General features: G+C 62.8%; 1 protein-coding gene across 1 annotated transcript in view; it reads left to right on the top strand.

Annotated features, from left to right (window-relative positions):
- Nucleotides 1-21,809, top strand: part of KCNH2 (potassium voltage-gated channel subfamily H member 2) — a 35,467-nt gene extending 13,658 nt beyond the window's left edge. The window contains exons 3-15 of the mRNA XM_052638496.1: nt 6,454-6,618; nt 8,333-8,803; nt 9,417-9,628; nt 14,185-14,613; nt 15,326-15,713; nt 16,001-16,200; nt 16,663-16,915; nt 18,040-18,233; nt 18,515-18,614; nt 19,219-19,491; nt 19,579-19,765; nt 20,071-20,248; nt 21,505-21,809. Of these exons, the coding sequence (XP_052494456.1) occupies nt 6,454-6,618; nt 8,333-8,803; nt 9,417-9,628; nt 14,185-14,613; nt 15,326-15,713; nt 16,001-16,200; nt 16,663-16,915; nt 18,040-18,233; nt 18,515-18,614; nt 19,219-19,491; nt 19,579-19,765; nt 20,071-20,248; nt 21,505-21,633 (3,179 nt within the window). The 3' untranslated portion in view covers nt 21,634-21,809. The remainder of the gene's footprint in view (nt 1-6,453; nt 6,619-8,332; nt 8,804-9,416; nt 9,629-14,184; nt 14,614-15,325; nt 15,714-16,000; nt 16,201-16,662; nt 16,916-18,039; nt 18,234-18,514; nt 18,615-19,218; nt 19,492-19,578; nt 19,766-20,070; nt 20,249-21,504) is intronic.
- Nucleotides 21,810-23,333: the final 1,524 nt, after the last annotated feature.

Raw genomic sequence — 23,333 nt, 5'->3', positions numbered from 1 at the left:
GAGGAGAAGGGGATGACAGAGGATGAAATGGTTGGATGGCATCACAGACTTGATGGACATGAGTTTGAGTAAGCTCCAGGAGTTGGTGATGGACAGGGAAGCCTGGCGAGCTGCAGTCCATGGGGTCACAAAGAGTCGGACACGACTGAGGGACTGAGCTGAACTCAATCATTTTAGATAAGCTTTCAATGAGAAACATCCCTGTGGACCGGATGGAGCCGTTAAGAAAGCTCTGGTAGAGGGCGTCCTCTGGGCACCTAGAGAGAGGGAGGCAAGGTGTGGCTGTGAGGAGTGGGAGGGTCTGTGAAGCTGGGGTCCACTGGAGGGGGCTCTGAGGCCAGCCGGCTGGGGACTCGGCCAGTCTCGGTGTCTGGAGATGGGAGGCCCAGCTTAGGGGGCAGCTGAGGGTGCAACCCGGTTGGGGACGGGGGATTCTGAAGGGCTGAGGAGGGCCAGGCTCCAGGAAGCCGGAGGAGGGAGGTTAAGTGCAGAGGCTTCAGGGAGGAGGGGCATGGGATGCGCCTGTAAAGTGAAGCTTTCCCGGATAAACATGGCCTGGTTTCACCTTCCCGGGCCTTGCTGCGGCACAGGGCAGGGCTGTGACTCCCAGTTTACAGACATGTCCCCAGGGCTTTTCTAGAAAGAGCTCTCCTCGTGAGGCCATCACAGCCACCCTGGGGAACAGTAGCACAGACAGGCCACACGCAGTGGGTTTGGGCGGGGTCTGGATGCCAGGTAGAGGCCTCCCGAGGCCCTGCATCAGGCCCTGAAGATCCCTGGGAAGGTGTTAGGCCGGCAGGCTTAGTGGAGCATCTGTTTGGAGATGCTCCTTGCATGTGAGCTGAGGTCTGGACCGTGCTCCCCACGCCCGGCCTCTGCAGCGAGTTTCCCTGGTGGTGGTGGTGGGGGGGGGTCTGTTCCACTCAGCTCCTGGAGTCAGAGGATTGGCTACCCGCCTCTCTCCCTCACACACTGACACACGCACGCACGCACACACTCATTCACTGGCTGGCCTCTCAGGCTCCCCCGCTCTGTCCCCTGGGCCTGCAGTGTGCCTGGCCTTCTCTGGGCCCCCACTGCCCAAGAGAGGGATGTTGGCGACACGGTGGCCCCCAGCCAGGAGCGGCTCCCCACGGCATCTTCCTGTCGCCGCCACCAGGCTAAATATAACCTGACACTGCGCAGCCCTGGGCCGCTGTCGGAGACAGCCTCTGCTGGGGGCGGACAGGCTGACTGCAGCCCCAGCCTCCTGCCCTCGGCGTGACTTTGGGCCCAACTCCTCCCGCCCCAGCGAGTTAGGCTGGTGACCGGGCGAGGACGGCTGCCTCCCCAAGGCCTCCCTCCCTGCGAGGACCCGGCCCCCGGCCTCGTTGCCGCTCCGGATGCTTCCACAGGCCATCTGTCATCTTATCCGGCACCCGGGGCCGGAGTCACTTGTCCCTGCAGTACCCAGAGGAAATCTGAAGCTCAGAGAGGTGGCTGACCTGGCCACAGTCACACAGCAATGGTCTGGTACCCTGAGGATGGGGGCTGATCAGCTCGGCTCAGCTCCCTAGGACTCCTCTCTCTGTCAACTCATCCTGGACCCTGAACCGGGAGTTCCGTTGACTCCTCGACCCAGGGAGGGTGGGGGCCCGGCCTGCCTTGTTCATGTGCGTGTGAATATTTTAGGGGGATGAAAAGCCACCTTTCAGCGGGATGAAGGAGCTGTGATGATACCTAGTTTGCATATGAGCCACAAGCTTCTGGGGAGTCTGTCCAAAGACACTCAGGTCACCTGCTGCCCTCCCCTTCCCCCTCCTCCCCCTGCCCCCCAGTGGGTGCTGCCCTGAGAGATAAGGCCTGTCCCTGTGAAAGCCAAGGGCAGCTCCTGCCTGGGGCCCAGTTGGCAGTGCCTAGAGGTGGGCAGTTGGGTTTGGGACTGTGAGTGGGGCCCCTGGATGGGCTGGGAGGCAGGGCAGTGATGATGCCCAGGTACACTGTTGGGCACGGGCGGACACCAGGTGGAAGCAAGCCAGCATTGCGTTCTGATGAAGACGGTGCCCTTCCCCAGGGGCAGGAGGAGCTGTACCTGCTGCACCTGGAAGGGGGGGAGGCCTGGTCCCCCGGGGCCCTCCCGCTGCTCCCCTCCCTTCTCCCACCCTCAGTGGCCTGCAGTGAGCCATGTGACCTCTGAGCCCTTATGATCCAAGGCTCAGAGGAGCCTGTCCTTTCGTGGCGTCAGTCCTGACTGCCTCTCCTTTCCTGGTCATCCCCACCGGGCCCAGGGCGCCTCCCCCGAGCCTAGGAGGCAGGCAGAGGAGCCTGGGTGCCACAGCTTGGGCTGGGGGTTCCGGGGGCGTGAGTCAGGCGTTCTTTGGCATCAGCCACGTGAGCCAGGTTGGCCCTCTCCCTCTCCTCCTCCTCCATTTATACAGACCTCCCTGGGGACTTCCCTGCCGGTTTTCAGTACTTCTCTACAGGGGGCGAGGATTCTATCCCTTGGTTAAGACTCCACACTTCCCCGGCAGAGGGGTTGTGGGGGGATGGGGGGTAGGGGGATGGTCGAGGATTCTGTCCTTGGTCGGGGAGCTAAGATTCTCCCATGCTGCACCCGGTGGTCCAAAACAGACAGATAGACAAACAGGACCTTCTTGGGTTCTGCTTCACAGTGCCCCGTCATCCATCCCTCCAGACCGTGACATGGGGCGATGGGGCATGGTCCTTGCCCCGTGTTGCAGATGAGCTCTTTGGGCTGGGGGCTGGGGTGGGCAGGGGACTTGCCCAGAGTCCTTCTAGTGCAGTGAGCAAAGGCCAATGAACTCCGTACCGTGTGCCCCCCAACCCTGACCTTTGCGCCCGGGAGCCCCACAGCCGTTCGGTGGGCCGGGCAGGAACCTCTCCATCCTCTCCCACCCATTCCGTCCTGCGCCAGCGCTCCGGGCCCCCGCGGCCTCGGGAGCGCGGGCCGCGCCTGCCACACAGCGGCCCCCGGCGGAAGTGCAGCCTCACCCGGCTCTGGGCCGAAATCCGCCTCGGCTCCCTCCCCGGAGCTGCTCGGCGGGGCCGGGGCGAGGCGGAGGGAGGAGGGGCGCAGAGTGATGAGCAGGGTCTGGAGTACCGGGGAGCGGGGCTTGCGGAGGGCAAGGCGCGGCTCCGTAGGGCGGTGCGCCAGCGCAGGGCTCACTGGGGGCGAGCGGGACGCCGAATCTCCGTGTCTCTTCTCTGCTGAGCTGTGTGAAGGTCACGGCCCCACCGCCCCGCAGGCGGCGATTTGCCCTCTCCGCCGATGCCCAGTTATGGCGGTCCCTGTGTCCCACCCCTCGCCTGCTGACTTTCAGCTGCCCACAGGGATCCCCCACCCACCATCATTTCAGCCAGTGATGGGATGGGGTCCTCTGGCAGTTCTGGTTCAAGAGCCGGGTATGTGTGTGTGACATGGCAGCCCACAGAAGGCCCAGCCAGCCAGGCAGGGTGGTGGGAGGCAGAGCCTCTCAAAGCCCTGGCCAACCTGGGCCACCTGCTTTCCTTCCTTCCATTATATCCCGTCACAGACAGCGGCTAGAGCCTCTCCATGCTGCAAGCCATCCGGCAGGGTTCCAGTTCACATTTTTGGAATAACAAGGGCTTTTATAGGGTTATTTGAAAGGGAAAAATTCCTTGAATATCGACAAAGGAGAGGACCAAGGGGGCTCCAGTGTGTCTGTGTGTCCAGGGGCAGGGGGTCGGCCTGTGCTGTAAGGGGGGCTTGTATCTGGAGTTTCTGACATCCCTGGGCTGTCAGGGTCTGGGGATGTCTGGGTCCTGGGCTGTCTGGGCTGTGGAGTGCAGTTCTGGCCTCTCTGGCTGAGAATCCGCAACTGAAGTGGGCATGGGGAGTTGAGGCATCAGGTTCAGAATCCTGAGCTGGTGTCCTGAGGGCAGGATTCCCCAGGCCATCCAGAAGGTTGGGTTCATCCAGGGTCCAGGCTCTGGACTTATCTTAGATAAGTTTCCCAGGGTAGAATGAGGATCCAGGGCCTGGACCACTGAACTCCCAAGGCGTGGGTATTGCAGGGGGGTCTCCAGGGCTAAGGGTTTCCTGGTCTCTGGCCTCTCCTTAGTCCTTGTGAGGGCCAGTCCCTGCTCAGGCCGCTGCTGGCCATCACCATATTAGGGCATAAACTCCAGGCGGGCTGTCTGGGTGCCAAACGGTCTCCAGCTGGGCCCAGCCTCCTGCAGCTCCCAACACCACGGCCGAGCTTCAGCCGGGCCATGTCAGAGGCCGGAGGTCAGAGGACAGGAGCGGCTACTGGAGGGGAGACCCGGACAGAGCCTCCCAGGTCAGGTCTTGCGCGCTGAGCCATGAGGGCCTGGGTGAGTGGAAGGGCTGTGGGGTGGGGCGGAGAATTCCTGGCCAGCCCCTCCCCTGGCCCAGCCCCCCTCATCTCAGTGCTTTCCCGTTTCCCTTGGTTTCAGAGGATCTCCATCCGGAGATTAATCCCATAACTGTTAGAATCGCTGCTCTGCTGCCTCTCTTAGCCCTGTCCCCAGCAGATCTTCCTTGAGCTCGGCCAGCCTCTCTGTTTGTGCTGGGACTTGTCGGGTTCTTGGTGAAGCTTCGGCAGTACTCCCCAGGGCTAGCCCCCACAGGCCTTTTTAGTCACCAGCCCCTCCAGGTTGTTGGCCTTGACTCTGTTCACCCCAGCCATGGCCCCTCCAGAATCCAGTCCCCATCCTTGACCCCTCCCCTACCATCAGCACCGCCCCATCACCAAGCCCTCTGGCCAGCGCCTGCTCCCTGGTGCATTGTTCTGGCTGCTAGGCCTGTCAGAGGGGACACAGACACTGGCAAGTTAGGCGCCTGCAGTTCACAGGACACAGATGAGCACCAGGAAAGAAGTCTCTGCCCTGGAAGAGTATGCTTGGTCCCCATTGGGTCCTTGGAGGAGGAATGGGATGTTAACGCACCTTCTTGTTGCAACAGCAAGGGCTTCCTACAGGGGGCGATTCTGAGCTGGGCCTTAGGCAGAGCCTGAAAACCCACAGGGTCTCTTTCAGAACTAAGTAGAGAGGGGGATGAGTGGGCTGGGTGCTGGTCAGGGCACAGGTATATTGGGTACATTTGGCCTAGTGAACTGACATCACCTGGAATAGGGGCCCTGGTGGCCAGAGAGAGGTTGGGAGGGAAAAAAAAAGGTCAAGAAGAGAGAAAAAGACAGATGTCCCTCGCCAGAGTCAGAGATGAAAGCCTAGAAACAGTGCTTCTCGACTCTGTGGAATTTCTAATGTGTTACAGACCAGTTCTTGTTGTTCAGTCACTCATCTGCGTCCCACTGTTTGCGACCCCATGGACTGTGGCACACCAGGCTTCCCTGTCCTTCACCGTCTCCCAGAGTTTGCTCAAACTCATGTCCATTGAGTCAGTGATGCCATCCAACCATCTCATCCTCTGTTGTCCCCTTCTCCTCCCACCTTCGATCTTTCCCAGCATCAGGGTCTTTTCCAGTGAGCCAGATCTTCGCATCAGGTGGCCAAAGGATTGGAGCGCTGGCTTCAGCATCAGTCCTTCCAATGAATATTCAGGACTGATATCCTTTAGGATGGACTGGTTTGATCTCGTTGCAGTCCAAGGGACTCTTGAGTCCTCCAACACCACAGCATCAATTCTTCGGCGCTCAGACTTCTTTACAGACCAGTACTGGTGTGAAATGCAAAAACCATGTGCTTGGCTATTGTGGCAATGTCAAATCGCTGTAAAGCTTTTGAAACTCTAGCTCTCAACTTCTGAACTTCTTGTGGGCAACACACCGTCTGGGGACTGAGAAAGAGGAGCAAAAACAGAACAAGGGGCCAGGGTGCCGGCTGTTTCCTGGTGCCTGTAGTGTTCAGTGCACGCCAGGGACTACACTAAGCGCCTGGCATGTGTTGACTTACTGGTCACAACTCATGGGGAGAGAATGGTCATCGTTCCCATTTTCGAGATGAGGAAAATGAGGTACAAGTGGGGTAAACATGGAAGAAAAGGCATCTGTGACTAGGCAGCAGAGCTGGGACCTGGACCCTGAGATCCTGGGCTTAAAGTCTGGGCGTCCCTTCTGGGCTGCACCGTCTTGCCTGAGGAAGAGCAGAGATACAGCCTGAGAGGAGAGGGGAAGCACTGCAGGAAGAAAATAAGGAGCAGAAGGCGGTGCCAGGAGAAGGCACACGGGGAGAGAGGCCAGGAGCGGCATGGCTGGAGGAGAGAGAGGAGGGCAGAGCTCTGGAAGGGGAAAGCTGGCGTGGCCCATCAGGGAGGTGGCTCTGGCTACCGCGTGGCGGGAGCAGTCGGGATGGGGCAGGAGCAGCTGGCGAGATGAGGGGGCAACACTGGGCTGGGGAGCCGTGGGGGGCGTCAGCAGCGGACAGGCCCCTTCAGGTTCCGGAGTGGGGTGGGGTGGGGTGGGGGGGTGTCTGGCCCGCCCGGAGCACAGGGCCCGTGTCCTCACTTTGCAGGGAGCTGCTTCCTGTGCCTGGTGGATGTGGTGCCCGTGAAGAACGAGGATGGGGCCGTCATCATGTTCATTCTCAACTTTGAGGTGGTGATGGAGAAGGACCTGGTGGGGTCGCCGGCCCGGGACACCAACCACCGCGCCCCTCCCACCAGCTGGCTGACCCCCGGTAAGTGCAGCGGTGCTGTCTGGCTGGTGAAGGAATATATGGTTTCCCTCTCCTCGGGTCATGAGGCTACCCAAGGCCAAGGCCCTGCAGGCAGGGATTCGGAGGCGGGTTCAGGGGGACACCTTTCAGAGATGGGGAATGAACACGAAGGATATGGCCAGTCCCATGTGGCTCAGCGTGGACAGATGGTGTGGAGTGACCGAGTCCAGACTCCCCTTTCCTTGGGGGGCAGGATCACGACTGGCTTCACAGCCTTACTGGCTTGGGTTCCCCCTCCAGCAACCCCCTGGGAGTGGTCCTCTCTCCAGCCCAGGGATGGGGGGTGGTCCCCCTTCCTGGCTGGCCCTGGTCACTCCAGGGGAGCTCCCGCTGCTCATGAGAAGGCCCCATCTACCTCATGGACTTAGCTCTGGGGTGTTTCTGCCACTGGTCCTAGTTCTGGACTGGCCGCTTCCCGGATACTTGAGAACGTGAAGGGACTGCTTCCCGGGGCTGGAGACAGGGAGGCCTCACCTCATCCTCCTGTGACTCAAAGGCTCAGACACCCCGCCCCCCCCCATTCCCTTCTGTGGCCTCTTTGAATTTTAAATATTCCCTCAGAGTCATGGCAAAAGAAACCACTTCTGGTTTCTCAAGCTCTAAAACAGCAGCCTCAATAAAGCTGGCCTGACCTGTCCTATGGGTACCACCCGCAAGGTGGCGGGGTACAGCAGGAACCTGTGGCATCACTCCTTCTCCACTCAGATGCAGGCCCTGCCAGCTCCTGTGTTCAGTTCAGTTCAGTTGCTCAGTCATGTCCGACTCTTTACAACCCCATGGACTGCAGCATGTCAGGCCTCCCCGTCCATCACCAACTCCCGGAGTTTACTCAAACTCATGTCCATTGAGTCAGTGATGCCATCCAACCATCTCATCCTCTGTCGTCCCCTTCTCCTCCAGCTTTCAATCTTTCCCAGCATCAGGGTCTTTTCCAGTGAGTCAGTTCTTCCCATCAGGTGGCCAAAGTATTGGAGTTTCAGCTGCAGCATCAGTCCTCCCAATGAATATTCAGGACTGATCTCCTTTAGGATGGACTGGTTGGATCTCCTTGCAGTCCAAGGGATTCTCAAGAGTCTTCTCCAACACCACAGTTCAAAAGCATCAAAAAGCATCAAAAGCTCCTGTGTGACCTCCCACAAATGACATGACTCACTGTTGCCTGAATTTCTTCCAGTCTAAAAAGTGAAGATACTGACACCCATTGGGCGCAGTTGGGAGCGTCACAGGTGGTTTGCTGGAGACCCCCCTCATGGGGGATGTGAGGCTCTAAAGACAGTGGTTTATTATTACTGGAGTCTTAGATAAGATTGTGTTCTAGGCCAGTGGTCTCCAACCTTTGTGGCATGAGGGACGGGTTTCCACCGACCAAGGGTTGGAGGGGGGAGATGGTTTCCAGATAATTCAAACCCATTACATTTCTTCTGTACTTGATTTCTGATATTGTTACATTAGCTCCACCTCCGGGCATCAGGCATTAGATTCCAAGGTTGGGGGCCCCTCTTCTAGACTTCTTTGGAGACTTGAGTCCTGTGTAGCAGGGGTGGGGGTGGAGGGGTGCCCTCCGGCTATCCGGGCCTCCACTGTCCCTCTTCCTCCATCCCCTTGGTGACTGGGGCTCCAGCTCCTGGGCCTTGACCCCTCCCGGTCTGCTGGAGCCTCTGCCTCCCACCCATAGGCCGCGCCAAGACCTTCCGATTGAAGCTGCCCGCGTTGCTGGCCTTGACTGCCCGGGATTCGTCGGTGCGCCCGGGTAGTGCAGGCGGTGCGGGCGCCCCGGGGGCTGTGGTGGTGGACGTGGACTTGACGCCCGCGGCCCCCAGCAGCGAGTCCCTGGCCCTGGACGAGGTGACGGCCATGGACAACCACGTGGCGGGGAGGGCGGCGGAGGAGCGGCGTGCGCTGGTGGGTCCCGGCTCGGGCTCGCCGCCGCCGCCTCCGCCGCCTCTGCCCGCCTGCGCGCCTGGCCAGCACCCGTCGCCCCGGGCGCACAGCCTCAACCCTGATGCCTCAGGCTCCAGCTGCAGCCTGGCCCGGACGCGCTCCCGAGAGAGCTGCGCCAGCGTGCGCCGGGCCTCCTCGGCCGACGACATCGAGGCCATGCGCACCGGTGCGCTGCCCCCGCCACCGCCGCGCCATGCCAGCACCGGTGAGGGTCGCCCCCCTACCCCACCCCCTGTAGGAACTGCCCCACCGCCGGGTCCCCACCCGCAGGACCTCAGCTTCCTCCCTCTCCGCCCTGTCCTGTGTGCCTGGGAGATGGAAATCCTATTAAGCACTTATTTAATCCCATTAAGTAGCCTTTTACTCCATTAAACCGTGCATTCATCCCTGTTGCATTCTTCCACTCTGGGAGCCGGTGTGGGCCTGGAGCTGGCACTCCCAGGCCTGCCTGCAGCTGGGATGCCCACAGGGGAGTCGGGAGGGCCGGGGAGGCCTCAGGGGCCCTGCCACACCACCTGGGCCTGGGGCAGGCTCCCAGTGCCTGTTGAACAGACCCCAGTGAAGGCTTTTGCTCCTTCCTCCTCTCCTAGCACCTCAGGGGCCTGCTTCCATAAAGTGGGGAGGGGTCCTGGCCTCACTTGTTTCTCAGGGACACTGCTCCCCCTGTCTCCTGAGCTGGCCTGTCTCACTGGACCCCATGGCCTGGCTCATGGCCTGGCTCCTGCCCGGCCCATCTCCACCCCAGCTCCTAGTCGACGACCTGACAGCCTTTGCCCCTGCCTGCCTGCCTCCCTGACTGCCTCTCCCCTCCACCCCAGGGGCCATGCACCCCCTGCGCAGCGGCCTGCTCAACTCCACCTCCGATTCAGACCTCGTGCGCTACCGCACCATCAGCAAGATCCCCCAGATCACCCTCAACTTCGTGGATCTCAAGGGTGACCCCTTCCTGGCTTCGCCCACCAGCGACAGGGAGATCATAGCCCCTAAGATAAAGGAGCGGACCCACAACGTCACCGAGAAGGTCACCCAGGTAGGCGTGCCTGGCTCCCCACTCGCCTGGGAGGAGCTTGGAGGGGGTGGAGAGGTGCAGCCAGTGAGGGCTTCCTGAAGGTGGTGGCTGGGGATGGGGGTGGTGTTTCAGCGCTGGGACGAGAGAAGAGTCTGAGAGCTCCTGGAGAAAAGGAGCCTGGAGCGGGGAGGCCCTGGGAGGGGGTAGGTACAGGGGACAGGTGGATGGGGCTTGGGGAGGACAGGGCAGTTGAGGCTGGGCACCTGGCAGGGTCAGGGTGGGTGGGAAGAGGCAGCCATGGGGTACAAGGGGGTCTGTGCACAGGGTGTGGTGAGGAGGACACTGGGGGTAAACCTACAGGCTTTACATCAGAAGGGGCCACAGAGGGCAGGGTGGCTTCCCTGGTGGCTCAGACGGTAAAGAACCTGCCTGCATCACGGGTGACCTGGGTTCGATCTCTGGGTTTCAGAAGATCCCCTGGAGAAGGGAATGGGAACCCACTCCCGTATTCTTGCCTGGAGAATCCCATGGACAGAGGAGCCTGGTGGGCTACAGTCCATAGGGTTGCAAAGAATTGGACAGGACTGAGCGACTCACACACCCAGAGGTCAAGGTTGGGGGGTCCTGATTCTTCTAGGCTAATGTGACGAGCCAGACTGGGGTTGGGGACCCAGTGCCAGGGCCCAGTGCCAGGATGACCCAGAGGTGCACACCTTGTCTCCAAGCCACAGAAGAGGAGAGTTTCCTTCCCAGGTTGGGAGGGGACTCAGTGGAGGTTGGGGACACATAGAGAGGGGGTCAGGTCCTTGAATCCTGCCAGTCTTGGGGGGAAGCTGCCGAACGCTGCCCAGTGCCAGAACCAGCCTGCTGTCCTGCCCCATCTTGGCAGCAAGATCATCTATCTGCACCACTCCCTCCGCCCCCAGCCACTGCCCAGTCCATCCCAGTCCTTTCCCGTCCTGGCCTGGGGGGTAGGGGAGGGTCAGGACTTAGGAGCCAGCAACAGCCAGCGACCCTGTTGCCCGCTCTGGCCCCTTTGGCTGCAGTGACCTGAGTGAGGGAGCTGTCCGTCTGCCGGGGCCTCCTCGGCCCTCCCCCTGGCCCTGCTCCCGCTGCTGCCTCTGGCTCTCTGGGTCTCTGCCAGGTCTCCAGCCCCTTGGCCTTGACTCCAGAACCTTCCCCCCACATGCTGGGCCCCTTATCTGGCAGCCGACCCCCACTCCCCCCGTCCCCGCTCTCTCCCCTGGCCCCCCTGGAGCCCTGCCTGCCACCCTTCTCCCGCGTGCCCACGGGGTGTGCTGTTTGTTGTGTTGTGGGCTCTGTGTGTGTGTGTGTGCGCACACGCACGCGTCTGTGTGTGCCAGCGTGCGGGTGTGTTCCTGGGCTCTCTGGTCACCGGGCAGGCAGTCTCTCCGTCTCTGGGTGTCTGTCTGACTCTGGCCGGCGGGGCGGGGGTGTTGAAGGGCCCATTAATCTGCAGTGACAGGCCGGGCTGCCGGGGCCGGGGGAGGGGCGCGGGCTGCGGAGCGGCTGCAGCAGGAGCCCCAGGCGGGGGCCGCGGGGGAGGGGGCCTCCGGCCGGCCGGGGCGGGGTGGGGGTGGGGGTGGGGACCCGAGAGAAGGAGGGGCCGGCTGGAGGAGCTGGAGGTTCCAAGAGCGAGAGCGCCGGGCGCCGGCTGCTGGGCTGGCAGCGGGCAGAGCGCAGCTCCCGGCCAGGCCGTGGGGCCGCACCGGGGTTGGGGGGGCAACCATGGGCTGCCCCAGCCAGGTGGGCTGCCGGCCACACTCCCTGCCAGGGTGACCCCAGCCCCGAGGCCCAGCCCCGGCGACCCTGGCCACTAGGCCAGAGGCTGCCCTGGGAGCCAGGCCGCCAGCCTCTGGGGTGCAGGTGAGGTGCTGGCGTGGGGCCTCGGGGCCCCAGGGCAGGCAGGCTGGGGGGAGCCAAGTCCTCCATGGCAGCCCCGTCGGGGAAGGCGAGCAGGACAGGGGCCCTGCAGCCCAGGGCCCAGAAAGGCCGGGTCAGACGGGCCGTGCGCATCTCCAGCCTGGTGGCCCAGGAGGTAGGTGTTCCCCCAGCTCCCCTCTTCCCCCCGCCACCCACCCTCGTGCAGGTCCAACGCGGCTCAGAGGGCTCTGGCTCCAGGTCAGGAGAGGGCTTCCGAGGTGCAGGATGGTTTTGAGGCGGGGGGGAATCCCCAGGAGCTGTGGCCCGGCCTGTCCCACTCTTGGCTCCAGCTTGCTCTTCTCCAGTGCCGCCGGGCCTAGGTGGACAGTGTCTGTCTTGCCAGGGCTTCCTTCCTCCTTGGCCTTCCTGGCCTGGCCTTCTAGCTGGATACATGGATGGAGGAGAGGGGAGAACAGGAAAGTGGGTGCCCCAGAGAGCTCGACGGGGAGCTGGGGGTGGCGTGGGGGGGAGGAGAGGAGCCACTCCGGCTTCCACCCCACCTCCCCTGGTGAGCGGGCAGCAGCTGGGCCTGGCGCCCAGGCCTGGGGCTCCACCCCGCCAGCACTCTGCCTTGGGGGTGGACTCTGGGGGGTGAGGGAGGCATGGGCTGCTTCAGGGGTCCGGGTTTGGGGGCTGGGGGTCAGAGGTCACTGGATGAATGGAGAGGGGCGTCTGAACCAGGCACCTGGTCCAACCTGAAGAGCTGGTGGTCCCCCCAGGCCGACAGCTTGGTAGGCACCTCTGGGGAGCCACCTCTCCACTTCCCCTGCACCCAGGGGCAGCGGGGTGGGGTGAGAGGCTCTGTCACAGAGCCAGGGGCCAGCTCAGGATGGCAGGGGGAGCTGGAGGTGGCTCAGGGCGGGGTCTGAGCACCCTCACCTCTGTCGCCAGCACCTGAACCCTCTGCCTTGGCTCTTGCGCTCCTCCCAGTGCAAGGACAGGTATGGGAGGGGGTAGATTCTCCCAGCTACAGGTGAGGACCTTGGGTTGGGCTTAAAAGAGCTTTAGCATTCTGTGTGACTGTGGGTCAGGGAAGGTTACGCGCCCACCCAAGTCCAAGGCCGTGTGCCGAGCTGTTGGCTGCAGACCTGAGCTGGGCTGGGCCCTGTAAGATGGGGTCTGTGGGTCCCGGGCTGCTGCCCTGGGCTTGCCCCCGGTGTGTGCTTGTGCCCGGGGTGGTGCTGGCCCTGCTGTGGGCAGATGCGGGGTGGTGGGGGGGCAGGATCACATTTATCAGGTGTGGTCCAGCGCAGCCCAGGGGACCTGGCCACTCAGGTGGGGTGAGGGGCCCCCTGCAGGAGCCTTCTGCTGCCTCCTGTCTGCTGGGGCCCTGGTCAGTTCCGTTTTTTCAACCCACTCTTGATCCCCGGAAGGTCACTGCCCCATGTTCTCTGCCTTAAGGAGTGAGTGGCTGGGGCTGAAGTCCGGGCAGAGGTGGGGGCCTCGAAACCGCAGACTCCTTCCCCTGCCCCAGGCCCCATCGCGTGCCTCTGGAGAGCCCTTGTGGTCACCCCCAGGGTGGCCAGACCCCCAGCCGCAGCCGGTCTTAACTTCCAGTTACTTCTTCTAAGGAGGTGCCTTCCAAACCATCCACCTGTTTGTGAGGGTGGCTCCAGGGGGGTCCCCAGCGTGGATGTGAATCGGAGTCTTTGGGGCTCCATCCCCTCCCCAGCACAAGGCCTGAGGTGTGGGCCCTGGCATTTTGTGCTGTTCCTGCAGGGCTGGCAGCCTTGGCTCTCAAGGGGGAGGGTGGGTGAGGCCTTGCACCTGGCTGCCCAGGATGGCAGAGCCAGGCTGGGAGAGTTTGGGGATTGCGTGGGGGCAGGGGGAGGCCCCAAAGGGACAGGCCAAGGCCCCCAGGATGGTCTCAGCTCTTCCTAGTTTGGCTTGGGCGTGGGAGTAGGTGTGGTGGCTGCTGTCTGCAGATCTGGGTGGCGTGCCGCCTCTGCCTGAGTGATGAGGGGCAGGATGTGAGACAAGCCTGGGTGGGCTCGGGGGTCATGTCTGAATGGTGGCCCCAGGCCAGGGTGAGTAGGGAGAGGGGAGCGAGTGTCATGGTGTCTCCTCTCTCTCCTGGGTGCCAAGGGACCTGAGTCTGGGTGGCTGGTATCCTTGGGTCAGTGGCAGGAAGGGACACTTAGGCCCTCAGTCCCTGGGCCACCAGCAACAGGACTCGCAGGGAACCACAGTGACTACCGCTGTTTACGTTGCCGGGGCTGGAAGCTGTAGTCCTTGGAGCATTTGCTGGCAGAGACGGTGGTGTGTATGGGACGTGTGTGTGTGTGCTTGCCATGGGAGTGAGCAAGGTGGAAGTTATACCCATAGCTGTGGATCTCTATCGCTGGTGGGGAGTCGTGCTTGTGGGCATTACTGTGAGGTGCCCTGGACTCAAGAGCCAGCCAGGAGGCCACAGGGGGAACAGTGGTCAGCAGCTGTGTGCACGCGGCTGAGGGTGGGGTGGGTGGGCCTCCCCCCTACACCCCCTCCTACAGACCCCCTCTTACATCCCCTCTTACACCCCCTCCTCTTACTCTGCCTGGCCCCTTCTCTGAGGGCCCAGCCCAGGCGTCACAGGGCCAGTGGCCTGCCCTCCCCCGCCCCACCCTTCAGCACCACCTTCCCTGCCTGCCCAGGTCCTGTCCCTGGGGGCCGACGTGCTGCCGGAGTACAAGCTGCAGGCGCCGCGCATCCACCGCTGGACCATCCTGCACTACAGCCCCTTCAAGGCCGTGTGGGACTGGCTCATCCTGCTCCTGGTCATCTACACGGCGGTCTTCACCCCCTACTCAGCCGCCTTCCTGCTGAAGGAGACCGAGGAGGCGCCCCTGGCCCCCGACTGTGGCTACGCCTGCCAGCCGCTGGCCGTGGTGGACCTCATCGTTGACATCATGTTCATCGTGGACATCCTCATCAACTTCCGCACCACCTACGTCAACGCCAACGAGGAGGTGGTCAGCCACCCCGGCCGCATCGCTGTCCACTACTTCAAGGGCTGGTTCCTCATTGACATGGTGGCCGCCATCCCCTTTGACCTGCTCATCTTTGGCTCTGGCTCCGAGGAGGTGGGCTGGCCAGGAGGCATCGGGGCAGGGGGGAGGGCACCAGGGGGTGGGGCGAGGGGGTGGCAGACGCACGGGCCCCCCAGCTCACCCGTGCCTGCACCCCTTTCCGTGCGAGCCGCTTCCTGGTTGTAAAGGTCCAGGGGGCCCGCCTTTTGCCAGTGTGTCTGTCCAGAGTGGCCACATGATTCACATGAAAATGCCCTGAAGCTGGCGGGAGCTCTGGCTAGGCACCTCAGGGTGGGTGCACCTTTCTGAGCCCCAGTTGTTTCATCCTGGTTGTGGGGAACTGTGAGCCCTTTGTCACTGTGAAGTGAAAGTGTTAGTCGCTCAGTCATGTCTGACTCTTTGTGACCCCATGGACTGTAGCCCGCCAGCCTTCCTCTGTCTGTGGGATTCTCCAGGCAAGAACACTGGAGTGGGTTGTCATTCCCTTCGCCAGGGGCTCTTCCCAACCCAGGGATTGAACCTGGGACTCTTACACTGCAGGCGGATTCTTGACTGTCTGAGCCACCAGGGAGCTGGCACAGAAGGGCAATGGGACTCTGCTGGGTGCAGCGGGTGGGAGGTGCTCCTACTGATACTAGGAGGAGGTTCTGGGGAGAGTCTTTGGGGATCTTACCTCCGCTGCCTCCGCACTGAGGGCTGCAGTGCCCCCCATGCTTTGTCCATCACCCCCCTACTCCCCCCACTGAGTGTCTGCTGCTCCCCATAGTTGATCGGGCTGCTGAAGACGGCGCGGCTGCTGCGGCTGGTGCGCGTGGCCCGGAAGCTGGACCGCTACTCAGAGTACGGGGCGGCCGTGCTCTTCCTGCTCATGTGCACCTTCGCGCTCATCGCGCACTGGCTGGCCTGCATCTGGTACGCCATAGGCAACATGGAGCAGCCGCACATGGACTCCCGCATCGGCTGGCTGCACAACCTGGGCGATCAGATTGGCAAGCCCTACAACAGCAGCGGCCTGGGTGGCCCCTCCATCAAGGACAAGTACGTCACCGCCCTCTACTTCACCTTCAGCAGCCTCACCAGCGTGGGCTTCGGCAACGTGTCCCCCAACACCAACTCAGAGAAGATCTTTTCCATCTGTGTCATGCTCATCGGCTGTGAGTGCGCCCCTGGGGGCGGGCATGGGCACAAGCCACACAGGAGAGGGAAGGCGTTAGAGGGGCCGGAGTGGGCGCCCCCCACCCCCCAGAGGCCCCCATCATGGTGCTGGGGACACCAGGGCAGAGGCACAAGGCAGGGGCTGAGGAGCATGTGTGCCCGGGCTTCTGTGTGTGCATCTCGCGTGTGTGCTCACGCTGAGGTGGGAGTGTGTGTTGGCACTGACCTGGTGCTGGGGTGGACCGGGTCCCTCAGAGGCTGACGGCCCCACTCACCCCGCCCCCAGCCCTCATGTATGCCAGTATCTTCGGCAACGTGTCGGCCATCATCCAGCGGCTATACTCGGGCACGGCACGCTACCACACGCAGATGCTCCGCGTTCGGGAGTTCATCCGCTTCCACCAGATCCCCAACCCGCTGCGCCAGCGCCTTGAGGAGTACTTCCAGCACGCCTGGTCCTACACCAACGGCATCGATATGAATGCGGTGAGGGCCCGGGCTGGGCCGGGGGGCAGGGCACCTGTGGGGACTCCTCTGGGTTCGCCAGAGTCACACTCCCCCCCACTGCCCCCGACCCCAGCCCAGGTGGGCCCAGGTAGTACTGGAAGGACCTTGAGAGGTCATTACCCTCCCTCTGCCCATGGAGTTCATTTCCTGGGCAAGTTCTCACTTTGGGGAAGGCTCTGGGTGATCCGTGGTTGATCTATAGGACAGCCCCGGGCAGGAGATGGTCTCCATGCCTCACACATTAGAAGGTGGAGGTGAAAGCAGTGAGGCATCGTCCCAAGGGTGCACAGTCTGCAGGGAGGAGGGGTGGAGCTGGTGTGGACACCCAGGTCCTTCCCCTCGATAGATCCTGGACGCCCTGGTGCTCCCCGCTGGCTCTCCAGGTGGGGGGTGGGAGTGGGGTCCCAGGAGAGGGCGTCCTGAGCCGCCCCCCGCCCCCAGGTGCTGAAGGGCTTCCCCGAGTGCCTGCAGGCCGACATCTGTCTGCACCTGAACCGCTCGCTGCTGCAGCACTGCAAGCCCTTCCGAGGGGCCACCAAGGGCTGCCTGCGGGCCCTGGCCATGAAGTTCAAGACGACGCACGCGCCACCCGGAGACACGCTGGTGCACGCCGGGGACCTGCTCACAGCCCTCTACTTCATCTCCCGGGGCTCCATCGAGATCCTGCGGGGTGACGTGGTCGTGGCCATCCTGGGTACGGCAGGGACCGGGAGCTGGGCCCGGAGTCCCTGCCGCGGCTGCAGAGGCCCAGCCCTCGAAGGACACAGCCCTGGGGGCTGTGGCCCTGTGACTGCCCACAGGGGCCTTGGGCTCCTTTAATTCACCCGAGCTCAGGCCCTCCCAGGGGGCCAGGGAGAGGAGCCCTACCAGGTCGGGTATGGGGCGGGTGCTGCTGAACTCCCGAGGTTTTCAAATTCTGTTCCTCTTTGGGGGTTTCCTCATGGGCTGTGACACTCTTGTTTCTTAAAATGGGATCAAATCCAAGTGCTCCAAGGTAGGCAGTGGGGGAGGTTGTGCGACTGATTTCCACTTTGGGCCACACAGGTCCTGTGGTACAGCCAAGCCCTCACCTCCAGAGCAGAGGGAGTCTGCCCCTCTTCCCCCCGCATGCCTTCTTCTCTCCCCTACCTGTGCACGTGGACAGGTGTGCCTGGGCGTTGGGGACTTCCTGCCCTCTGCCTGTCCTCCCCTTGGCCCTGGCCACCTCAGGGCTGATGTGTCACGGTGGGGCTTAATGCTCATGCCGCAAGCACCCCCAAACACCACTGGAACCAAAGTCTTGCTAAACTGCAGTTGCCTTAACTGCATTCCGGTGTTTTCCATCCTGTGCCTGTGCTCACCTATGCTATCCTGTTTTCTCTCAGTAAACAAAATGCTGGTCTTGATTCATTACTGTGTTATAATCTGTAGCTTGAAGAACATTGTTCATGGGGGTGCAGTGCTTAGCCAGGGGGTGTTTGGGAATGGGCTTTGGTGGGGGGCTCTGGTGGTACCAGAGGAGTTAGAACCTAAGGCGGAAGCCAGGGTCTTGGGCAGAGCTGGGCATCCAGGCTGGAGCTGCTGGCTGGCCCTACAGTAGGTGGGAGGCACGGGTTCCTGGCCCTTCTCCTCCAGGGCACCGCACTGCACCTGTCCTTCCTTTGGGAGCTGGGGGGAGACGGGCCGGCTGGTGCCCCCCTGGCCCTGGGGGCTGGGGCTGGGCAGCACATGAGCAGACTGAGGGGAGGTGCCTGGCCAGGGTGACAATGCCCGGAAGACAGGTGCCTGCTGCCTCCGCTGCCACCCCCGGGGCTGAGCCCCCCTCTCGGTGGCCTCCAGGGAAGAACGACATCTTCGGAGAGCCTCTGAACCTGTATGCGCGCCCTGGGAAGTCCAACGGGGACGTGCGGGCCCTCACCTACTGCGACCTGCACAAGATCCACCGAGACGACCTGCTGGAGGTGCTGGACATGTACCCCGAGTTCTCTGACCATTTCTGGTCCAGCCTGGAGATCACCTTCAACCTGCGGGATGTGAGTGGGCCTGCGGGATGTGAGTGGGCCTGCGGGATGTGAGCCGCCTGCTGGGTGGCTGTCCCTTCGCCACGGGACCTTCTCTCTGGGCTTGTTTAATGGTATCTGGGGCAGACTAGGTTGTGAAAAGTGCCAGTCTCAGCCCTGGTCCTGCGGCGGAGCTCACACCCCACAGAGCGGGCATGCCCCGTCCCACCTCCAGTGGTCATGAGAGGGCCTTCCCCGGGACCGGGCAGGGCAGGTGGGCGAGGAAGGGCCCTGACACCGCTCCTGGGTTTCAGACCAACATGATCCCCGGCTCTCCGGGCAGCGCGGAGTTGGAGGGCGGCTTCAACCGGCAACGCAAACGCAAGCTGTCCTTCCGCCGGCGCACGGACAAGGGTGAGGCGGGGGAGGGGAGGGGGCGGGGCCGGGGAGGGGGCGGGGCCCAGGTGAGCCGGGAGGCGGGCGGGGGCAGGGCCTATAGGGGGCGGAGCAGAGGGCGGGGCCGGCGGGTCTGCTCCTCCCAGGCCCCGCAGACCTTCCGTGCCTACCGTCAGCGTTCCCTTCTCACCCCGTCCTTTCAGGCCACTTGAAATGTCACCTCCTCCCCTCTTCCACCCTCCAGGGCAGGGGCACGTCTAAGTTTATTGGGTCCTCCCAGGGCTGGCGTCTTGACGGGCGCTGCTTTGAACCAATGAGGGGAGGAAAGACAGGGCAAAGGAGGGAGAGGTGGCTAGCATGTAAGGGGAGGGCTAGGGCCTGGGGTCCCAGAGAGCCCCGCCTAGCAGTGCTACTGACCCCGCTCGGGCAGCCAGCGGTCACAGCTAATCTGGTCCCGCCCCCGGAGTTCTTAGTCGTCTTGGACGTGGGTGAGAGAGCACAAGCAGGACTGGGGACAACCCAGTGTGTCCTGCCCCCGGCCCCCTCTCCTCCCCTTCCGGCCCTCCCCTCCTCTCTGTGCCTCCTCCTGCCGTCTCTGAGGCCCGTTCTCTGTCTCCCACAGACCCGGAGCAGCCAGGGGAGGTGTCGGCCTTGGGGCCGAGCCGGGCGGGGGCAGGGCCGAGTGGCCGGGGCCGGCAGGGGGGGCCGTGGGGGGAGAGCCTGTCCAGCGGCCCCTCCAGCCCCGAGAGCAGTGAGGATGAGGGCCCAGGCCGCAGCTCCAGCCCCCTCCGCCTGGTGCCCTTCTCCAGCCCCAGGCCCCCCGGAGAGCCGCCGGGTGGGGACCCCCTGACCGAGGATGGCGAGAAGAGCAGTGACACTTGTAACCCACTGTCAGGTAGGGTGAGCCCCCCGCACCCCACCTCTGCCTGGCGGGTGGGGCGTGGGCCTCTCCTCCAGCCTCAGCCCTGCTCTCTGGCTGCAGGCGCCTTCTCAGGAGTGTCCAACATCTTCAGCTTCTGGGGGGACAGCCGTGGCCGCCAGTACCAGGAGCTGCCTCGCTGTCCTGCCCCCGCCCCCGGCCTCCTCAACATCCCCCTTTCCAGCCCGGGCCGACGGCCGCGGGGAGACGTGGAGACCAGGCTGGACGCTCTCCAGAGGCAGCTCGATAGGTGAGTGTCCCGGGGGATGGGCCAGGAGGCGCTGGATGGGGTGGTGCAGCAGTGTGGTCTGTGGGTTTCGGGCAGTGTTGTTGGGTGCCGGGGGGTGGGGTCGTTTGCTCCATCCAGACCTGTCCATGTGTCCCAGCGGCTTGGCCCTCTCCTTCCGTTTGGAGCCAAGCTGGGGCTGCCACACCTAGGATGGAGAGTGGGCCTGGGGGTTGACCAGCTGGCTGTCCACAGGGCGGTCCTGAAGTCACGGTTGCTGGTGTCTCCACTTCTCTGAGACCCAGAGCATCCTCCTCCTTCTCGCCCAGGCTGGAGACCCGGCTGAGCGCCGACATGGCCACCGTCCTGCAGCTGCTGCAGAGACAGATGACGCTGGTCCCGCCAGCCTACAGTGCTGTGACCACCCCGGGGCCCGGCCCCGCCTCCACTTCCCCCCTGCTGCCCGCAGGCCCCATCCCCACCCTCACCCTGGACTCGCTTTCTCAGGTGAGTTCCCAGCACCCCCGGCCTTGCCTTTTCCGCGCCGATTCCACCCCAGGCCTGCTTTGCTGCCCCTTCTGTGGCCTTGGGCCCCAGCCTCCTCCCCTTCCCCATCCCTGCCCTCCTCCCAGGCGATATTCTTGGAGGAGGAGGAGCTGTGAGCATGGAGCACAAAGCACGCAGACAGCTGGGCCAAGGCAGGCTGCAGGCCGAGTGGCCTGCGTTCCCCTGGGGTCACCTGAATGGCGGGGTCTACTCGGGGTGCCTGTGTCTGTGGCTGCATGTGGAGGAGACTGTTGTGCCCTGGGGGGGCTGGTGGTGGGTACTGGGTGCCAGTGCGCCCCTGGGACAGAGTCCCACGGCCCTGCTGTTGCTGACACCCCCGGGTCTGACTCTCCACTCGACCCATGACTTTCATGCTCGGCACTTTGCAGGGTTGTCCCGGAGGCTTTGGCTAAGCCCCAGGGTGGCCCTTCCGGTTGGCTTCTCTCCCCCGCTGCTAGAGGTGGGCCTCTGTCATCCTTTGTCCTCTCCTGAGTGGACCTGTGTGTTCCTGGCCTCCTGACAGGACAGCGGTGTCTGGGTCTCAAGCTGGGGGTCCTTCAGGCAGCCTGAGGTGGCCTGGGCTCTGCCGCCCCCTGCCCCCCACCCCCGGCGTCTGCTCCCCTCCCATATGCTGCCTGCTCCTGTTTGCAGACACCAGGGCCCACGTCAGCAAATGTGCCAGTCTCCCTTCACAGCCTCCCCCGCAGAGATCTCACAGCAGACTCGTCAGCACCCACAAAGCCCCTCCCGCCTGCCCTGGCACTCTCCCTGGCCTTCCGAAGCCTGGCCGCCAGCCTGCCTCTTGTTTCTAGGTCCCGGAGTCCTTTCGAGACTGCAGGCAGGAACCTTGTCTCTTTCTGTCTAGCTTCGGTGCCAGCTCAGGGCCCCTTATTCCACGTTGGCGTTGAATTCAGCAGCCAGGTTCCCTGGGAGGGAAGTGGCTGAGGCCTGGGGCTCCTTGCAGGATCAGACAGATGCTGCCTCGGGGCCCTCAGCTGCCCGGCCTGGCTTTTGTCCACCCAGAGCATATATCTCCACGTCCAGTCTTGCCCCGCTCCCTTGGCAGTTGGAGTCCTTCCTGCTCTGTCTCCCTCAGCCCTTCTCCTGTCTCCTCAAAACCCCCTCCTGTCTGGCCCCAGAGTTCCCGGGCCCTCTCTCTCCTCTGACCCTCTCCCGCTCCTCGACTCCGGGCCCCCTACACTCTGTTTTCTCCGCAGGTTTCCCAGTTCATGGCGTGCGAGGAGCTGCCCCAAGATGGACCCGCTCGACGCCTCTCCCTGCCGGGCCAGCTGGGGGCCCTAACCTCCCAGCCCCTGCACAGACACGGCTCAGACCCAGGAAGTTAGTGGGGCTGCCCAGTGTGGACACATGGCTCACCCAGGGTTCAGCGCACTGCCTGGGCCCCTCCCCGTGGAGGCCCTGCCCGGGAGGCCCTGGCCGTCGACAGGAGAGGAATAGGAAGGCACGGCCCCTCCCCCAGCCCTTGGGGGCCCACCTCCTCCTGAGGTCCCCAGGGGCCCCTGTGTGTGGGGGGGCACAGGGGCAGGGACAGGGCCGGGCAGTGGATGGGGGTCTGTGGTCCCCCCACTGCCCTGGGGCAGTAGCTGGTCTAACTGCCCGGAGGCACCCGGCCCTGGGCCTTAGGCACCTCAAGGACTTTTCTGCTATTTACTGCTCTTATTGTTAAGGATAATAATTAAGGATCATATGAATAATTAATGAAGATGCTGATGACTATGAATAATAAATAATTATCCTGAGGAGACTCCAGTGGTGCTGGGAAGTGTAATAGCTACCTGCTCTATCCCGTGTTCGTGGCCATAGCATTGTGGGCACGAGCCTGTCTGAGGGAATCCGGGCCAGTCTGTCTGTGTGCGCCGGGCCTGCAGGGGCAGCTCCGACATCTGGGTGTGGGGTGGGTGCAGTGAGGGGTGCTCCCTTGGGGCTGACACACATCACCTTCAGGGCTTCTTGCCTCCGGAGGGCCCTGCTTCCCTGCAGTCCTGGATTCAGGATGGCAAAGAGTCACCTGGACTGAGATGAATATAGAGGTGGTCCTAATGAGATGCTGGGCCTGGGGTCCCACACTTTAGAGCCTTGGTGGCTAGCGGATTGGCACACTGGCCCCTGAAACTGACCCCACGATGATGGCTGATACAACCATGCTCTCCCCCACACACAACTCTTGAGCCCAGCCCATGCTGTTATATTTGGCCGCATCCCCAACTTGGCCTCGCATGCATGCCAAGTTCCTTCAGTCGTCTCTGACTCTTTGCAATCCCATAGGCTGTAGCCCGCCAGGCTCCTCTGTCTATGGAATTCTCCAGGCAAGAGCACTGGAGGAGGTCGTCATTTCCTCCTCCAGGGGATCTTCCTGACCCATGGATCAACCCCGAGTCTCTCGTGTCTCCTGCACTGGCAGGTGGGTTCTTTACCACAAGCACCACCTGGGAAGCCCTTATCCTAACCTTTAACTCAGCCTCACGTGGATCCTGTATGATTGGGCTCCCACAGTGAACCGACTCAGGGCATGCTGGTTTTCTCAGTCCCTTATCAGAGCCCCATTGATTTCTGCCTGCAGACGGGCCTCAATCACCTGCATCCCTTGGTCACCTGTGATCCTGGACCAGAGGAGCTGGAAGTTTCAGGGTGGCTCATTCCCATCCCTGGAGGAAGAAGTCAGATGTCCTGGGGTCAGTGAAGGGTGGAGGCTGTGTGCACCTGTGCTCGTGTGTGCGTGCACGTGCTGCTGGTCTTGTGGGACCACGCAGCCTCTCAGAGGAGCTGCCATTCAGTGGCCGAGTCAGGGCAGCTGCAGCCAGCAGGAGGAGCTGATGGGCATCATTGCTGCCCAAGGCCCCCAGGGCCACTTAATTCTACAACCCCCGACCCTTTGAGCTGGGTTGGTTAGCCTTGCTTTGAAGAAAACGCATTATTTCTCAGGCCTGGGGTCAGGAGGCTATTGGGAGAAGACCCTGGTCTCTGAACAACCTGGAGGGTGCCCTTTGCCCAGACGGGGTAGGAGAGACATTCCCAGTGATCCTGC

This window comes from Budorcas taxicolor, chromosome 4 (genome assembly GCF_023091745.1).
Source record: "Budorcas taxicolor isolate Tak-1 chromosome 4, Takin1.1, whole genome shotgun sequence".
NCBI classification, from domain to species: domain Eukaryota; kingdom Metazoa; phylum Chordata; class Mammalia; order Artiodactyla; family Bovidae; genus Budorcas; species Budorcas taxicolor.
This window is presented reverse-complemented; position numbering and strand designations above follow the sequence as displayed.